We start from the raw sequence: 19,583 nt of genomic DNA on the forward strand, positions 1-19,583 counted from the left end.
TGGGCCAAAGGCAGGACTAGCACCCAAACTTCAGGGTTTAATGCTGGTCTCTGTAAACTTAGATGACATTTATAAAAGCTTTTCCATTTTAGTTTTTATTTTAAACATATGTGCTGTGTGCAGACAACATAAGGACATCACTCATCACATTTGCAGTGACAGCAAGGCTCAAACTGGAATCCAAGTTGCAAACACACTTTATTTTTGGAGAAGTTTGATTTTTGTCTGTGACCAGTCTCCACTTCTCAGGAGACATATGAAAAAAAAAAAGAAACCCAGATGTAACTTGGGCAAAGGGCTGGCTCTGGCTCTGAGACTGACTTGTCAAGTCCAGCTCTATCTCCTGAATGACACCCTTTTTTCCCCCAACATCCCCATGTCCCTCTGGGAAGACTCCCCATGTGCCCAGGTACAGATGCCACTGACACTATTGCAGAGTTTGCAGCTGCCCACTGAGCTAAGACAGAGCCCCTTTTAATATCATTTTAATCTTCTGTGGTATTGAATAAGATTATTAAAGAGTGAAATAAGGGGGAAATGAAATGAATTAAATTTTCTCCTGCCAGCAGGATTCAGGGCTGTTCTGTGAGGACTGTGGTGCTGCCAGCAGGTTGTGGGAGGAATGAACTCCTGCAAGGCAGGGAAGGTGTGCAGTGTCCCAGCCCAGTGAGTCTCCACCCGTGGCTGCCTCCAAAGAGGTTGGTTAAAGCACATTGCAAATTCTCAGAACCTCTTAAAATGGACATTTATAGCACAAACTTCAGCCTGGAGGATCAGGAAAAAAAAAAAGATATATGCAGCTCACCTTTATCATAATTATTAATTTACTCCCTTAATAAAACGTGGCAGAGAAATAATTGATAATGATGTTCACTGGAAGCAGGTCCAGTTGCATTGTTCTTTAACTGACATTAGCTGAAGGGAAAGTTGAATTCTTAATGTGGCTCCAGAGCAATTTAAAAGGTTAAATCACAGGATCCTTACCTGCATGAAAGGATTTTGCAGAAAATACAGGGCTGAATTCACTTTAGACTGCTTTGAGGACAGCACTTGAACAGCTCAGGAGCTCAGTGCAGAGTCCCAGTGATTTATGGCCTTATCTCTATTCAGGTACCATCTACAGACCATATGCAAGGCTCACTATTTGATAAGAATCCAGTTTAGAAAATAGTTTTGAAAGGATATTGTCAGTGCTGCTTTTAAATTATTTTGATTTTATTTTCCTGCATAATGGGCAATATTCTCTTTGAGGCTATAAAAATCCAGGTAGTTGACAATTTTATTTCTGCCATGTTTCTAACACAGAAAAACCCCTCATGGCTCCCTTTGGTTTACAGTTGTAAGTGGGAGACTCAAGTGGATTTTACTCCCCATGGAAGACCATTCACAGTTTGTGATAAGATACTGCACTGTTTTATATTACCCTGGTTACTGTGGCAAGGATTTGAATTTCTTCTTAAAAGCCTGCAAGACTGTAATTTTTCCAGAAGCTCCCTCACTGCAATTTTAAATATAATCACCAAGTTCTTGATCAAATGTGTAAATGCTTTCAGAACATCAGTCAACAGCAGCACTTTCAGTGTACACGATTAATGATGTCTGTGCTAATATCATTAAGGGATAGCTCGAGAGATGGATATATCATTAATTAGCTCACTGCTGATAATGGCAGCCTCTGAGTCTCTCTTGTAAAATCACATGAACCTACTAAAAACAGAGCTCTGAATAACCACTGATTTTTAGTATGGAATTTAAAATAGAGAGAGCAGGATAAATTTGGAGGATAAACTCCCTATGAAGATATTCAGTAAGAACTCAGACCTTTCACAAGTCCATCCTCACAACCTTGTTTTATGTGAGCATGTACTGACACAATCACCTTCCCCCCTCCCTATAAAGGCCACAAATACAATTATTCCCAAATATCCTTTCATAAAGGCTGCATTTTTCTTCTCTCCAAGAGCCCATCAGCGCAGGACTGGCAAGAGGCTCTCTCAGGAATCAATGCACAATTCTAACAGCCCAACATCTGTGACCAGCTGCAGCACCATTAACTAATAACCCAAAGCCAGCTCCAAACTTGCATTTCTCATTTGCTAAGGCAAGTTATCAGTGATACACCAGAGCCTCAGTAATTAACCTATAGGAGAACATAGCAGTGATTTCCCAGCAGCTGGTGAACATTCAGGGTTTGGGGTTGTTTTTGTTTTTCACTTTGAGATCTATCTGCTTGAGCAAGCATCAAATACAGCTCTGAAAAAGCTGCCACGAAGTCCTTTTGCATAACCTTCATAACAGTGGATCAATGCTGCCTCTATACTATTTATGGAGGGTTATAAAAGACTCGCTGATCTTTGAGAGAATGGAAAACATGAGTCAGCACCGTGGCCCCAGTTACCTTTTTTCTCCATTCGCTTCATATCCATCAGCTTCTCCACGTTGTTGGGGTCGTTCAGCCACAGCTGCATTCGCACAAAGGGTTCCCTTCCCTTCAGGCTCAGCTTGTGCCAGGGCTTGGGGCGAGCCAGGAGGTCTGAGACAGAGCCTTGAGTCAGGCCCAGGATGGTCTCCCCGAACAGGCGCTGACCTGATGCGAGAGGGAGAACCACATGAACTCACTCAGCCATGGCACTCGCAGGAAAGAACACAGCTACGACATCACTCCTCAGTTACTCTGACCTCAGAATGGCTTCAACACCCAAAAGAAACATTCAGGAGAATCAAAGCTCTGCCCCCCCCACTAAAAGGGTAAATACTGAGCTTTGGTTTAATCCTTAGGATCTGCCTGAGACATGGGGGGGAGTTCAGCATGTCTGGGGACTGGGACCTTGCAGTGACACAGTGTGCAAAAAATAAAACTAAGGAGCTGAAAAAGAAACTGAACCTCTGGCTAAGCAGGCAACTAGTGAGAGCAGTGAGGCTGCTTAGCTCTGATGCAGGAGGGCAGTGCCTCAGCTTCATTCCAACAGGGCAAGCCAAACATTTCCAGCAATCAATGAGCCAAGACCAGTGCAATGCCCCCACCTCCAGCAATGGCCATGTAAGAGAACTCACAGACACACCTATGCATTTTCTGTGCTGTACTGTCTGTGGGGTTCTAACTGTGTCTCACCCACTACAGATAATCACAATTTACAGTATTACAGGTATTTTTTTTAACAGCCTCTACAGTACTTCTGGTTAAGAATACTCAGTTTTAGTTGTCTTTCAAAATGCTCTCATCTAGCAGGGTAAAATCTGCAAAGGATACAGATACACATCTGTATGTGCATGGGTGACACTGAATTTATGTGGTTAATGTCTAACTTTTCTATCAAGGACTGGGGGAAACACCTGTGCAGCTCAAACCTGACCAGAGCTGGTTTTCTAAACCCCTTTACTTCAGTATTCTCCCTCAGCTGAACTGCCTTGATCCCAAACAGCTTCTGCTGCAAGAGAGAGCCTGAGATCCTCTGAGTCAGCAAAGGGGATGTAAGACAGAAGTGCTGCCTTCATGGAATTTCAAGGTAACCCAAAGATCCTGAAACCCCCCAAGTCTGGGACTCTGTACCTTGTGTCTGATCTGTAGCTGTTGAGTGTCCTTCCTCACTAACACACAACAGACAACACTTTGCCTTCACTTCCAGCACTCTAAGCCAGTGGCCACCAACAGATCCCTAAGGGACAACAGGGATGAGTGGGAGCTTTGGGCCCTGTAGCTCTGCAGGACTTGCCCACCCCTGTAAAAGCACCATCAGCTCTTGCCTTCCTCACCTCACCCTCACACAAACAGGTGGTGTAAAACACCTGCTCTACAGACACATTCCCTGTGCTTAATTCCAGAATCTCCTCCTCCTTCTCGTTAAATACATCCCAAGACTTTTTTTCCCTGGTGATTTTTTTTTGCCTGTGTGGGGAGAGGAGGGAATGTGGGGCCAGTCAGAAGCTGCAGAACATGCCACTCAGATGTGTGGGGCAGGAGGGTCTGCAAAGCTTTCAGAGGAAGCAGCTGAGATGAGAGGCAGAGAGGGGTAAGGAGGACAGGGCTGAACTGACAGTCTGCTAATAAGCTCTAAAACCAACCCTGAAAATGGATCTTACAGACTGGACAGAAACCTACATTCAGAATTCACTTATGTCCCTAAGTAATAAGTGATTTTCCATTACCCCAATATCAGGAAAATCAGACAAAAGAGGTAATTCAGGCCCAGTTTTATCTCATGTATTGCTGGGGTAACCTGATCCCTGTTTGTATTTAAAAACATCAGTAAGGCCTCATCCATTTCCCTGCAAACCTGCCAGCTACCAGCAAGATAAGACAGCTGCTTTAAAAATCTGTTATTGTGTGGCCACATGAACAGGAATATGGACACAGATTTGTAAAGGGCTGGGAATGAGCAACCCAGATCGGGTACCAGCAATGCTGCTGAAGGAAATGAACCTCAAACTACAGCCTAAAAATTAAAAATGCAAATATGGAAGGAAGTAACATCGTGTTCTCTAGGTGTTAAAACAAAGCTAAAGATGTTTGTGTCATTTGTCTTATTCCAGGATAAGGCAGGACAGGATAAAACACCTGAAAGCTGAAGGGGAAGGTGTTAGAAATTATCCTCAGGAGGCAGCAGGTGGATCACGCTGCATCTTCATCAGGGAACTATTAATAACAGGAATATTTTTAAGCACAGGTTTCCTAAACTTCTCCCTGTTTCATGCCTGTTTCACTGATGCAGCTTCTGATAGACAAAACTTTGTGTTGGTTTCAGGGATAGTCCTGGCCCTTTACAGAAAAAACCCACCCTTGAAATCCTACGAGAGCTCAGTCCATCTGCTTCCCTCTCTCTGAGTCCAACAGGGAATCACTGATGATACTGTGACATTTGGGGCAACATCCCAGTGTTAACAGTGCCAGCAATGTTTGCTGAAATCACAGAACCATCATACAATGATAAGGGTTGGAAAAGAGCTTAAAGCCCATATTATTCCACTCCCTGCCATGGGCAGGGACATCTTCCACTGTCCCAGGTTGCTCCAAGCCCCGTCCAGCCTGGCCTTGGACACTTCCAGGGATGAGGCAGCCACAGCTTCTCTGGGCAACCTGTGCCAGGGGCTCACCACCCTCACAGGGAAGAATTTCTTCCCAAAATCCCATCTAAACCTCTCATTCCCTTTAAAGCCATTCCCCTGCCTGGTGACTGCTGAACAAATGGACAGGGAGGAGAGACCAGCCCAACACATCCTGAATGGTTTTGTACAACCCTGGTCTTTACTGGCTGATGATTCTGGAACCCCTGAGCCACCACCTATGACAGGTTCATGAGGCCCCATGGCCAAAGACAGAGAAACCTGTGCACCAGTCAATCTGGTGCACCAGCACACTGAGGGCACAAAAGGAGACATTGAAACTGGTTCCACACCTAATGCAGAGTTTGGGGCACATTTCCTGGCTCTTCTGCTGCTTTTTAGGCTTGTCAGCCACACTGTAGGAAAACAAAAACCATGGGAAATAAAAAAGACTAAGTAAAAATGGCATCAAAGCAAATGTAAACAAAAATACTTTTTTCAAACCTCTCTGGAACACCAGAGCAGGTACAGCACTCAACAGCATTTTGCCCAAAAACCAGGGGCTTGGACCTGCAAATCCTTACCATAACTTTTGCCTTTATCTCTACATTATCTCCACTGAACAAGCAACCACCACCTGCCCATGCCAATGTGCATGGAGAAGGAATTCTGCTGGGCTCAGTGGAACAGTGTCATGCAGGGTATGTCCATGACAAAGGCCATTTTCTTTTTGGCCCCCCAAATTATGTTAAAGGAGAACCTGAAACCTCCCCCAACCCACTATTTGTCCCTTAGAAAAATAATCTGAGATATTCTGTGTCTAGATGAAAAAAGGCTTCCCTACATACCAGAATAGAGGATTTGTGACTTTTAGTTATAATGTGCTGATGATGTGGATAAAATTCTTCTCACCCAAGTATCATCATCAGTCTGAAACTAAACTTATCCTTTTGGTCTCTTAGTTTAGTCTAAAACTAAACTTATCTTTTGTGGTGAATGAAGAGAATCTGGTACTTCTGGAGAGTCCCAGATGTCATTTTGAACCCCTAATGGCAGGTGAGATGAATCCCTTGCCAAGTCCCAGAAACAGGAGCAGGTACTGGCACAGCCTGTTCCTGCCAGAGACTCAAAGGACCCCTAAAGGTTTCCCACAGCCTTGGGAGGAAAGCAAGTGTTGAAGACATAGGAAGAACTTGTGATTTAGAGGCACAGGGACAGTACTAATGTGGATTCCTCATCCTCAGAGCAGATTATTCCCTTTGACTATTCCAAATATATAGTCATGTCAACATGACACTGAATTCAACACCCAAAAAACCCTCCTCTGTAGGGAAAAGCAGCCTCAGCTTTGCACAGCTCTAAGCAAAGTAACTGAATGGCCCTGTGCACTGATCTCCAGGCTCATATAAACCTCAGCTGAGTTTGGATTTCCCCTCCCAGCTCTACAGACAACACTGTGCTTTTGTCTGTGATGGACCTTCCTCTCCAGCCACGCTGGGCTCCTCTACTCCACCTGTGCCCAAAATACTGGGCCTGCAATCTGAGCTTGGGGAAAACAGCCTTTCTCCAGGGGAGGCTCACTGGGTTTGGGCTTCTGGTTGTCCTCACAGCCTTCTGGACTCTGTTTTGGAAGGTGGGAGCAGCCCCTGGCTGGTAAGCCAGGAGCAAAGCTTAGGAAGAGCAAGGGTGTGATGACATTTTGAGTAGAGTGTGACAATCTGAAAGGAATTTTCCAGCAGCTTAAAAAAACTAAGTATCTTTTTAAACAAATTAAAGCTCAGGCCAGAGTCAAACCCACACATTCTCATCAACATCTACTGAACTGCAGCTCAAAAATAAAAGCCCTTACACGTAATTTCGGTCTAGAAATGAGAATAAAGGGATTTACCAAGATTGTTGTCTGTTAGCACTTCCTTGACCCTCTTGGTGATGCCATAGGTGTCCAGCTCAGGGGACATGGCCACCAGCTCCTGGATGCTCAGTGCTGAGTGACCTGCCAGTGGCACAGGGGTCGTGGACTGGGAGTCAGACGCCGGTGGCTCGCTGGAATCCTGGGATTTGCCATCCTTACTGGTGTCTATGGCGGGGCAGGGCTGCTGGACCAGCTCAGTCAGGCTCTTCACCGATTCACTGGAACTCATGGGAGACTCAGGAGCAGGACTGCAACTGGCAGAAGTCTTTGGAGTACTTTCTGGAATTAAAAAAAGAGGAAAAGGGACCCACTTCAGCATAATTGTAATGTTTTGATTGAAGGATATTTAACTTTCCTTCTCATTTATATTCTACCTACTTAAAGAAATGCCTAAGTATGCAAAATGCTACTTGCTATGACTTGGGTACTAAAAAGCCTCTTTTTAAAAACAGAATTATTTTCTAATTTTATCTTGAGTCATCTCTGATTTCTCATGAGGACAAGATGTACAGATACAAATAAAAATCAGGAAAAACTGAAGTGCAATAGTCTGTAAGTTTGCAAGCAATTTCCTTGGTCAGGAAATCTCACAGTTTTGCTTGCCACAACATTTTTATATAAAGATGCTTTTACAGCTACCATTATAGACTGGTTTAAGCCTCCTTTTGTGACTTGCAAGAAACTCACTGAGCCACTATTTTGTAGTGCCAATGAGGGATTTTCTACACGGAGACAACTCTATATCTTGAGAGTGTTATTGATTTCATTTTGTTTCTTATCACACACATCACATTTTTGCAATTCTCTTTGTCCAGAAATAACAAGATTAAAATACAGTTTGTAATTATGTTGTATTAATTAACATGTTTGAGAATCCAACATAAAGATAGTGAGTGGATCAGGAGACACCCAAATCTGTTATTGTGACACTTGGTTTAAAAGAAAGCTCTCCCAATCTGTTAATTTGCCAACAACAATAGGGTCTGTACAGAATGTTTTCCCCCAATAAATTTATCTCTAACAGAATGTACTGACTGAGCTTATCCAGAGAATCCAGACATCTGAGGGTACAGTCTGAATGTTTTTAAAAGCAACAACACGTAGACAGTGTGGTTTGCAAGAACAATTCCCTTCAAAAGATAAAGAGCACATGTGATTCCTCCATCCACAGTTCTTTCCCATTTCTGTGGGGCTCCTTCCTCCTCCTTGCTGTCTCCCACCTCCTGACCTGACATGGTTAATCAATCCCATGGATCTCAGCCTCCTCCAGCAGTGGGTTTCTCTCCAGCTCTCTGCAGGAAGTTCCCAAAGCTCTCAGTTGCACAAGGATGGCTCCTCCAAAAGTGTGTTTTCTGAGCCCTGCAGTGCTGCCATGAGAGGGTTCTCTCACAGCATCCACTCCCCTCACTGCCAGGGCAATGGCCAAGAGCAAATGCCACTATTTTTTGAGTTTGTCTGTTTGTTATCCAGAATATTTATCACTATTTATCAATATCAAGTAATTACAGAATGCACAGCATGGAAACATATCCCAAAACCCAAGGGAAAATAGTGCAGAAGTAAAAGTCAGGCTCCAATGGGGCAGGGTGTGCAGGACAAGTGTTGGTCAAGGTACTGGAAGCTTCACATGCTGCATTCAGGAGGTTTCCTGACACTCACATAAAGTTGCTCTCTCAAAACAAACCATCTGCCTTTTTTTCTTTATGAGAGATGCAAAAGAGGCAGACACCAAGAAAAGTGAAGTGCATATAAATCTTTAAGGCAATCAGGATGCTACAAATCCTGTTTCTTTTCTCTGCTCACCCTGGGTCATCCCACAACCCAATAAACCCCAGCAAACGTTATTTCTGTATCAGGAGCAGCAAAGGAATTGTACAGTAAATTTGCCCTGATTCACCCATGCGAGGGACCAATTTGGCAGATCATCCATCTTGTTCACTGTACACTGTCAGGGATGGCATGAATTCCCTACATGATAAACAGATTTCTTCTCAGGTCTGTGTCCTTTAACCCACAGCAAGGTCACAATTATGGCTGCCAAGCTAATAAAGCGCCCGGTGCTCGTGCAACTTCCCTCTAATTTTGTCCCCTGTGCCAGCTTATACAAATCTTCCTGAATAACTGGAGCAGCTGCAAATTTCCTATACAATTCCACAGGCACACAGGGAGAGCTGGGGGAAAAAAAAAAGCCAAAATAAAAAAAAAAACAACCCAACCCAACCAACCAACCACACAGGACTAAACAAAAGCATCTCCTTCTCCCTCTCCTTCCCCTGCTCAGCCTAATTACGAACACAACAAAGGTAATCTCTGTTATCATCTATCACTGAGATGCTCTCTGCTGCTCACATATTAGCTTATTTATTTTTTATATCACATATCAAGAGCTTACTTGAATTTCATTTTTAAGACCAATCTGCTGCTTATTTACTCAAAAAGGTGGGATTATCTGAATTTAATTTTGGAAGGCAGTACAGATGACAAACTGCTTTTTTTCCCCCACCAAGAGTACAGTGATTTCAGGCAAGGCATTATGCACAGATACCACAAATAACTCCAAATATGTTCCCCATTCTTTTTTAGCATTTTTGCCTTCTGGAAAGACACTTTCAAGATCACATAAATATTTGAGGAAAAGATCCATTATTTGGGAAAGTAAATTCAATAATCAAATAATGCAAACATTTCCTGTTAATCTACTTAAAAAATTAAATAGACATTTAGAGCACAAGTGACTGCTGACAGAACAAAGGGGAAAATTGACTGTATTCACTATTCCATATTTAACTGTCAATCCACTGCCATTTCACATGTTTTTATGAAATAATTTGTCTGTATTCATTTCCCTCAAGTTCCTTACAAGACAAAGACACAAATTCAGGACATCTGAAAAATATACATTAAGACTTCCAAAGTAGCAATTGAACATTCCCACTGAAAATAATACACTGAAAGCTTATTTCTTTAAAACCTCTTCTGCTTTCTTAACCTCAGACTGCACTGAAGAAGAGCACTAAGTTTAGAGCAATCCAGTTGCTTATGAGTAAGTGACATGCACTAAATGTTTTCACATTTGTGCTTTGTCAGGAAGGGATTGTTCTGTCAATACAGAGGTAAAACTGCACTACAGGCTGTGCAACCTGCAAACCCTGGCACGACCATTTATTGACAAAATTACTTCAATAAATTCCAGGTCAGCTTTGTTATAACCAAAGGGGTGTTGCAGTTTGCTTTCCAACAGCCTGTACCCAATTTAAAATTTGAAGGCAAAGTCCAAAAGCTTCAAAAATGAGGTGGTGGAAGTGAAGAGCTGGAGAGATCAATTCCAGGCTGATGTTGATAAATGACATCAAACATGTAAAGACACCATAAATGCATTTGAATGATGCAAACATTCTAAAGATGTGAATATAACTGAGTCATGGAAGGGCAAAGGTTCTACCAAGCACTTTTTTACATTATTAATTCAAAATACAGTTGGGGGAATAGCAAAGTTAGGCACTTCCAAGTGATTCTAAAAAGCACATTCAAATATGCAGCAGAGAAAATAATAATCAAATGCAAATCAAGTACTAGAAGAGATGTTTTCAGAAATGGGCCAGCAATCTGAAATACTTGGCAAGTGCAATTGGCCTCCATTCAGAGCTACAACATGGAGAGAACCAAACACCAACACTGGCCATTTCACAGCTGATGGAACAGCTGAGGGAGAGCAATGCCCACACAGTGAGGGGGAGCTTCCAGGATTTGAAGGCAAGGATGTCTTCAAAAAGATAAATACACCTGAAGCAGTTGGCAGTGCCAGAGAGCCACGTCTGGGAACACATCACTCCTGGCAGAGCACGTGGGCCTCATTCTTAAGTAAGGAAATTCTTCCCTTTTGGCTTTTCCTACTAGAGAGGGATGCACAGTCTGAAGTGAATGGAAACAAAGTCAACGTTACACAAACACCTTTTTTTAAAAAAAAATTATTTCCTCAATATAAAATTGCAGTTTGAATGACCATCCTACTGACACAACACCCCAAAGCATCACCTCAGCGTGTCCATTCCCAGCTCTTAAGAAACTAAACTAACTTTGCAAACAATTGAGTAAATAGGACTGAGGTCTGTCTGGGTATTTTGCAGAACTGGTTGAGAACTGTAACAAACCAACTCTGCCTTCATTATATGAACATAGAAAATCTTTTGTGGTCTTGCATTCCCCTGCACAAGGGGTGAAAGCAAATCCCATCCATCCCCTACACCTTCCCCAGAGCTCTTTCATGACAGTGTTTTGGAAAAAGTGAGAAAATCTGAAAACAAGAGTTCTGGTCTCAGTTCACTGATAATGGAGGTTTTCCTGAACTTCACATTGGATTTTCTTATTCTTCTCCAACTGTAAGATTTCCCAGCCCCATGCTGGGCTCAGGCCCCCAGCACTGAGTCCTCAGTTGCCTCACTGTCCCATGGGGACCTGCAAATCACCTGAAAAGACTTTCCCCAACACAGTATCAGTCTGACACATCCCTCTACAGGGTCTGCTGATGTCCTGCCATCACAAGGTGACAGAATCCCCACAGTGTGTAAGGAACCCCAGGATGTGCAGGGCTCCCTCCCACAGAGCTCCTGAGCATCAGGAACTCAGCAGAGACGTTTCAGTTTATCCTGGAGGGCACTGCTCAGGAAGGACCATTTCTGTGAGGTACAGGAGCTCTCCTGACCACAGGAAGGAATCCATCCTGCCCCTGGGTACCGGCACCGCTCAGATCCACAGCTCTGAGGCTCAGGATGTCTCAGATGCAAAGACCTGTAGGTGACACCTGCTCCAACCTCCCCAGAAAGGCAGAGACATCTACACGACCTGACACCAGTCCTGGATGCATCCCCTTCAACACAGGTATCCAGATGACAGAGCAGAGTTGAGACACGGATGGGGTTTCACCACTCCCAGGGGCATCACGGCTGCCAGCACGGCCAGATCCCTCCAGTGCCACTCCTCGTATGTGCTTTGAGAGCTGCAGGTTTGACACTTTTGCTCAGACCCTGCCTCACCTCCAACAGCAAACTGACTTTCCAACCACTTGTAAATCAAAAGTTCCAAGATTTGAACAAGAGCATCCTGATTTCTGAGCATAACCCACGAGCCCAACGCTCTGGGCTCTCCTCCTGGCTCACCTGCCCATCCATGGAAACACCCTGTACTTCTGGAACTGCTGGGGAATAACCTGTCCAGCCTTTGCTGCTAACACAGGCTTAGCTAATAAACTGCAAAAGGGCTCAAGGGGAACGAGGACCAGATCATGGTGGAGTTGGGGAAGACCATGCAAAACACAGAAGGTATTCAGGGACCTCTAAAAGGATTATGAAAAATATTATATTCTAAAGACAGCAGGCAGACAACAGCTGCCTTAAGTTTCAGAGCGAAGTGGATTGAAAAAGCAGATCCACTATAATTTTCAGAGACAAATCTCAGTAGTTTATCTGATCCACTATTTAAATTTCAATACACAGTCCTCTATCTGCAGTAATAATAACCTAAATTCCATTTAGTGTTCATTTGAGCAGTCAGGATAAAGTCATTTCTTATTATCTCCCCACTGTGTAAAAAACAGCTTGAAGGTAGGAAGTCAGCAAGCATTTTCACCAAAAAGTAATTATTGTAAGTGACATTTTTACTGCTGGCATGCCATAAGGCAAACTGTGCATTTGGAAGGACAAGTTGCTAAAACAAAATGACAGGGTACTCTGTGACATTCCGACAAGAACCCAAACACGATTTCGCTGCCTTTGATGCACCACTTCTCCCAATGGCCAGAGCTCAGGCTCCAGGTTTATGCCAAAATAGGCAAATTCCAAGCTCCTTCTTGAGGAACAGGAGGAATGGGCATGTCCTGAGTGTGGTGGAGCAGGAGGCAGTGAAGCATCCCGGGCTCTGCTCGCTCCCTCCATGGCACATTAGTAGGGAGGATCAAAGCAGACAAACATGGACAGGAGATTTCTCAGCAACCTCTTAAAGGAGCAGTTGCTACTTCAGGGCTGCATTTACCTCCTCCTGCAGATGAGTTAATGGACAACAACAGACCTGGCAGGTCGCCTGAGATCAAAGTGTCTCACAGTGGGACTGGATTAGTTTCTGATTTCCCTGATGATGAGGTTGCCCATTCTCTCCAGCTTGCAGACTAAAACCTGGTGTTGGCTGTCCTGGGAACCAGGACCTGATCCCAACAGCTCATCAACATCCTCAGGACAATCTGCGTTGTCAGTTCAGTTTCCCAGGGTCTGAAAATTTCAGGGAGAGATTTTTTTCCCTCCCACCCTGTACCTAATTTTACCTTTGCAGGGTAGAATCACAGAATGGTTTGGGTTGGAAGGAGACTTAAATCTCACCTTGCTCCAACCTCCTGCTGTAGGCAGGGACATCTTCCACTAGACCAGGCTGATCCAAGCCCCATCCAACCTGGCCTTGAGCACTTCCAGGGATGAAAAGAATGCAGCATTCTAAAATTAATCTTCCCAAGCACCATAATAACAACTCTCCTCGCTTGCAGTGGGTGCAGCACAAGCCTGAACTACGTAAGAAAGCTGAGCAGCATTTGTGGAAGAGCACTACAACTCATCCCTCTTCTGACTAATTAACGAAAATAGGCGTGAAAGTGCTTTCTCCCAGGTAGTGCTTTCGGTGGATTTCCTCTGAGTGAGTGAACCTTGCCTCGTCACAATTTGCAAATTAATGTGGCTTGTAAAAATATGATCCTCCCTACAGTCATAAACTCCCCCAGTTCCATGTAGGAATACACAAACCTCCCTGCAGTTTGCATATATAATGATGTCAAATAGGTAGGTGTGTGCACTCAGAGTTGCGAGCACTTGTCAGAGTTACAATTAGAGATTCCCACTCTGACTGTGGAGAATTTGTTTGTTTGTTTGTTTCATAAATGTTCTGACTTTGGGGAAAATGTTATTTTGGGTCTTGGCTCAGAGGGAAATTTTATGTGGATGGGGGGAGGGATCAAAGGAAAACTCCTCCAGGAAAGTGTGCAAATATCTGTGTGTCTGCACAGAAAGGGGAGGAACCAGCTTTGGTTAACTCTGGAATTACTGGGGCAGTGCAAAAATAAAGGTTCCCACTCTGCATATGAGTATATGTTAAGTGTCAGGAGCACATAAAACTGAATAATCAGGGTAGGTTTTAGAAATACCTGAAAAAAATCTGCTTCTGAGTCTTCTTGAAGGATTGCACAGCATTGATGCAGTTTTATGTTGCACTCTCAATAACTGTATTAGATTTGTGCTTTTATTAAAAAAATGTGTTTTCAGCTGCTCTGAAAAGCAGAAGGAGCTGGAGAAATCAGATGAAGTTCAGAGAAAAGCAAGTGAGATGGGAGCTGGAGAAAGGCTCATGAGGAGAGATTTACAGCTGGGTGTTTAAAAGTTCTGTGGGAAGTTGGGCAGCCAATTCTGTTTTCAACCACAAACACCTCAGAGTCTTAGAAATCCCACTAATTGAGCCCAAAGCTACGTTAGGATCTATGTTAGGGCTACATAAACTGAAACCACAGAACTTTGATGGAGTCAGGGGGGAGCACAGGTCACTCCTAAGGGCCGCCTGAACATCCAGGAATCTTCTGCAGGAAGATACAATTGGAGTTCATCAATTAAGGTGAAATGCTGGGCTGAGATCTGCTGAACTTTGGGACAGATACACCAAGCCCTGACACAACCACACAACCCAAGAAAACCCTCAAATGTGAACAATTAAAAGGCATTTTTTGCAATGGCCTCGAGGGGCCTTTACACAGCCATGATCCTATGCACTATTTTAAAATCAAGGAGAAATAAAAAGAACTTGAGAGTGTTTTAGCTGGTTGTAGACACACAGTCACAAACAGAGCAATGCTGAGGTCAGGCCAACAGCCCCAGATCATTCCAGGGTTCTGTGAGATTCTTGAGCCAAAAGTGGGGGCTTGGCATTGAAGAGGCTGAATGATAATTTTCTGGCTTTACAGATCACCTTTAAACAATTAAAAAAACCCTTCTAAAAATAAATCATGTTTTCAATTAGGTGATTAATGGCAGAATTATGGCTGCTTTAAAAGACATTGCCCTACTCTGCCAATCTCTACTTAATATTCAGATTTTTTGTGTTTTTGTAACTTAGCCAGAAATCAATATTTAGAAATAACTGCTGCAAAATATTTTCAATAACCTTATTATTAAACCAGCTTGTGGGCAGAAAGCTTTATTAAGGATTTTCTGAATGCTAAACCAAATACAGCATGGAAGTAACCAATCAAGATGGCCCAACCCCCCATGTTATATTTTTAGTATCATCAAGATAAACATGTGCACAATACCTTTTGGAAAACAGAGTAAGAGCCTCTAAGAAGAGGTTCTGCTGCAGTTTAGGGTGTTTTGGACTTGCTGACCTTGTGATTGAATGTGTTAAACCAACTTTAAAGTGGCACCGATTTTATGGCTGTTTGTTGCCCTCCTCTGTCACGACCCTGAGTGTGAAGGTATTTCTACATCCCCCTTTGAGATTTTAACCTCTTGTGTGCTCTGGAGCAGAGTCTGGAGCAGGATGCATATGGGCACTGTGCACTGCATTTAAATATCTCCCCCCCACTAAACAATGTGGACATTCCTTTGCCACGGGCAATATCCATGCGGGATGGATCCAAGGCTAATGAGCATCTTCCCTCCTCAACACAGCAGTCCCAGCCATCCCATCCCCAGCACTGAGGGTTGTTCCTCATCCCAGAGCAAAAGCAGCTGAGGAAAAGAGTGACCCTGAGCAGCTCTGCACTAAAGGAACTCCTTTTTGGAGGAGTCCGGGGTAAAGTACTGAAACAAAATGACATTTACATTGTAGGCAACAATATTATAAAAGCTATTAAGGTACATTATTTTACACATCCTCATAATCTCTCCATACTGCTTTACTTAATTTGTGATAAAATTGTTGAGAAAGGGTACTTAATGTAGGACAGTCAGTAAAAGTAATTTATCATCTTCCCGCTTCGGTGCTCACGTTATCAGCGAACTCATTTTCTGCATTCATCATGCAATCAGCCTATTATTTGCATATTAATCAGGCAGTGGACCATGAAAGAGCTGCATCCCAGCCAAATGCTGCACTATCTCAGGAGGAACACTCAGTAATTATCATACATCAGTGTTATGATGTGGTAATTGATTATAACATCTTTCTGTTGCCCCTGGGGAGTCCCACTGCTAACCCAGCTTCAGGCATTCTGGGCAGATTTTCCTCTGAAAATTAGAGAAACCATTGCTGTCCTTTTATTAATGTTTTTTACCTTTACAATAGACAGCTCTCTGAGCATTTCCAAGCTACTTTTGCCTTTTTTTTTTTTTTTAATGAAACCTTCATTAGGGAAAACACCTGTCTCGTATCAGCAAAAGTGAAAAAAACCACAAACCATCCAAACTAAAACACCCCCAAAAAACCCAGTTGGGCTCATTCCTGCTTGTCCTCTCTCTCTCAAGGTCTGGTGGTTTTTAGGTGCTGGTGCTGCTTACATAATGCCCCTCTCCATGGAACACAACAAAATGTTGCAACTTCAATAGACAGTAATTGCCAAGTTCGAATAAAGGCAGTGAAGTTGCTTTATTTAGGTGCCAAATGAGAGGCTAATTTTGGTCCTCTGGTAAAGGACAAATGAAACATCTGCCAGTTCAAACTTGCACTATTTTTAGGACCCAAGTTCCAGAGGGGTAAAAGAGAGAAGCAAACACAATCCCCAGCCCTGGTTACACGGTGGTGAATCTCACACATCCTTCATGTGTGAACCAGGCAGAGGAGCCAGAGGGGCAGCCCCTTCTGGAAAGGGGGGATGGATCTGGAGATGAGATCAGAAGGGACCATCTCATGCCACAAAGAATAGAGAAGGATGTTTTTACAAGGGCATGGAGGGACAGAACAATAAGGGAATGGCTACATGCTGACTGAGGGCAGGATTAGATGGGATATTGGGAAGGAATTCTTCCCTGGGAGGTTGGGCAGACCCTGACACAGGTTGCCCAGAGAAGCTGTGGCTGCCCCATCCCTGGAAGTGTCCAAGGCCAGGCTGGACAGGGCTTGGAGCAACTGGGACAGTGGAAGGTGTCCCTGTCCATGGCAGGGGTGGAATGAGATGAACTTTAAGGTCCCTTCCAACTCAAACCATTCTGTGATTCTCTAAGTTGCTACCAGCAACATCTTTGACAAGCATAAACACTGGACATGTACTATCAGGCCTGTTTTACATTTCTTGTTACATTCTCTCCTTTCATTGGCTTTTTAATGGCACACCTTCCTATTTTCACTTTTGTTTAAATTTGATCTCAAACTCACTTCGCTTTGTTTTCAATGCAAGTTGTGTTTCTCATCAGATTTCAAATAATCACTGCATTCTTTCATTTGCTGTTTCTTTGGATGGCTGCTAGTAAATTAAAAAACCTCCAACACCCACCAAATTAGGTGAGACAAATTCATCAGTTTTTCTTGCACCCTAATGCAAAGGACAGCCTAGAAGGTAACTTAGAAGATATTAATTTTCTGGTAATATTCTGTTTTTTCTTCTTGGGAATGATTTCCTATCAAGCAATATAAAACTCTATAATCAGGACAGGCTGTTTATTTCCCTGTTTCAGAGCTGTCTGGTGGAGAGGATTTTCATCCCCATTATAAGATGGAAATAACAACCCCCAAGTTCGGTGCTCGCACACCTTTTTCCCAGTATTTTGGAAGGAAAATAGCCCATTATCTGTTCTTTGAATTGAAAGCAAGGTAATTTTCATCCAGCAGAGGATCATTTGGTAATTTGCTGAGCAGCAGTTGGGCTGTCGCCCGGGGACAGCCGAGGGCGCCGTGGCCACCATGGCCATTTCCATCCCACCGGTGGCCACAGGGCTGGACCTGCAGCCCCCTCCTTTTCCCACAAGCAACCAGAAGACCAACATGAACTTCTGCCAGCTGCCAGAGCCTTCTATTCCCAACAGAAAAAATATCTGCTCCCTTCAGAGAAGAGCCTTTCTGACCTCTTCTGCAGCTGCCAGCCCATGGGGGACAGAGCGCGGCTCCCGACCCTCCCTGGGGCTGCCTGACCTTCCTGCTCTGCAACTCAGCAGCCACCGCCTCCCTCGGGTCTCTGCGCTGCTCCACTTGCTCTGGGATTTGGCTTTCTGATGTCCCAGCTCATGGTGTTCCACCCAGCTCCTCTGTGGGGAGGGGAGATGATGGGGGCCCCCTCCCCAAAGGAGCCTGCTGGTCTTCAAATGTGCTCACAGAGGGAAAAGAAAGTGCTGGTAATTAAGGAAATGAAGTGGTAAGTAATGAAATGAACAACAGTGGAATTTACAGAGCTCGACTACTCAATGGCCATGGTTTCTTTAACTAACTGCACCCACTTTCCAGCAACTATCTTGAGAACAGAGAGAGTGCTCAGGCATTGGAATGGGCTGCCCAGAGAGGGGGTGGATTCCCCATCCCTGGAGGTTTTTCAACTGAGCTTGGCCGTGGCACTGAGTGCCATGATCTGGTAAAGGGACTGGAGTTGGACCAAGGGTTGGACTTGATGATCTCGGAGGTCTTTTCCAACCCAATCCATTCTATGATTCTATGAACTGGTATTCTATGAACTACTTGAGAAGCCTCCCAGCAATAATGGTCAGGAAAGTTTCTTTTACCATACAGCTTAAAAAAAATGTAATAATTCATTAATTCTAATTTTTAAAAATGAAGACTTAGAGGATGAGGCATTGTGTGCTCAATGCTGCTGCAGAGCTCCTTGCTTGGGGATTTTCTCCCTCATACCAAGGGGGATGAATGGAAAGGACTCACATTCCCAAATTAACCACACAAATAAAACATGTGTGCTATTTGACTGGGTAATTTCTTCAAAACAAATGCTAGGAACCCATAACTGCACTTCAGAGCAAGTTAAATTTGTCTTCAGGACCCAGCATAATTCTCCTCCTTGTGGTATTAACATTGTGTTGGTATTTTGTTACAGTAATTCAACCACAAAGAGTAACTGCTCAGAAAACAGTGTTCACCCTCTGATAGGCATTTTACTTTATCATTTTTATAACAGCAAAGCTGGGACCACAGTGAGGATCTAGTCATCTTCTACAAGTTTAATGACAGAGAAGATCACGACTAAGACAGGAATTTCTCCACAAATAAATACTATTTGCAAGGCATCACTGATGGAAAAGGAGCAGGGCCATGCAAGGCAGCCTGGGGAGGAGAGAGCTCAGCAGGAGAGGCAGAATGACCAGCAATGAAACACTGACTTTATGCTGCATTCCCAGGTCCCATAAGGTGCCTTGACAGTGACTCCCTGGCTTTATTGATACCAGACAGGCTGCCAGGCAGGTTTCATGGTCCAAATGTCAGGGAAATGGCACAGAATATGATCACACACGTTACAGACAGACTACAACAGCTGCCCTTAGGAGGAGCCAAGTGGTATCCTATGGTTTGAAATCACGACAGCCACGGCCAACTGCTTCCAAGCTGCAATCCCAAAGCACACACAGGGAATGTGGACACTCCACCAGTGCACTCCAGGGTGCTCCAGGGGCACCATGGAAGTAACTGCTTGGCTGACACAGTTTGCAGCTCTCAACTTTAAAAATGCATTTGC

General features: G+C 43.8%; 1 protein-coding gene across 10 annotated transcripts in view; it reads right to left on the reverse strand.

Moving 5' to 3' along the window:
* The window catches only part of CUX1 (cut like homeobox 1), a 281,953-nt gene that overhangs the window by 38,542 nt on the left and 223,828 nt on the right, over nt 1–19,583 (reverse strand). For 5 of the 10 annotated variants that reach the window (XM_071574846.1, XM_071574849.1, XM_071574844.1 and 2 more), the window contains 3 exons: nt 6,929–7,231; nt 5,394–5,456; nt 2,399–2,587 (listed from right to left, as the gene is read on the reverse strand). The exons of 1 other annotated variant lie outside the window; for it this stretch is intronic. In XM_071574846.1, coding sequence (XP_071430947.1) covers nt 2,399–2,587; nt 5,394–5,456; nt 6,929–7,231 — 555 coding nt within the window. The remainder of the gene's footprint in view (nt 1–2,398; nt 2,588–5,393; nt 5,457–6,928; nt 7,232–19,583) is intronic. 4 more of the 10 variants (XM_071574851.1, XM_071574847.1, XM_071574845.1 and 1 more) reach the window with 1 other exon arrangement.

Source organism: Pithys albifrons, chromosome 21 (genome assembly GCF_047495875.1).
Source record: "Pithys albifrons albifrons isolate INPA30051 chromosome 21, PitAlb_v1, whole genome shotgun sequence".
NCBI classification, from domain to species: Eukaryota; Metazoa; Chordata; class Aves; order Passeriformes; family Thamnophilidae; genus Pithys; species Pithys albifrons.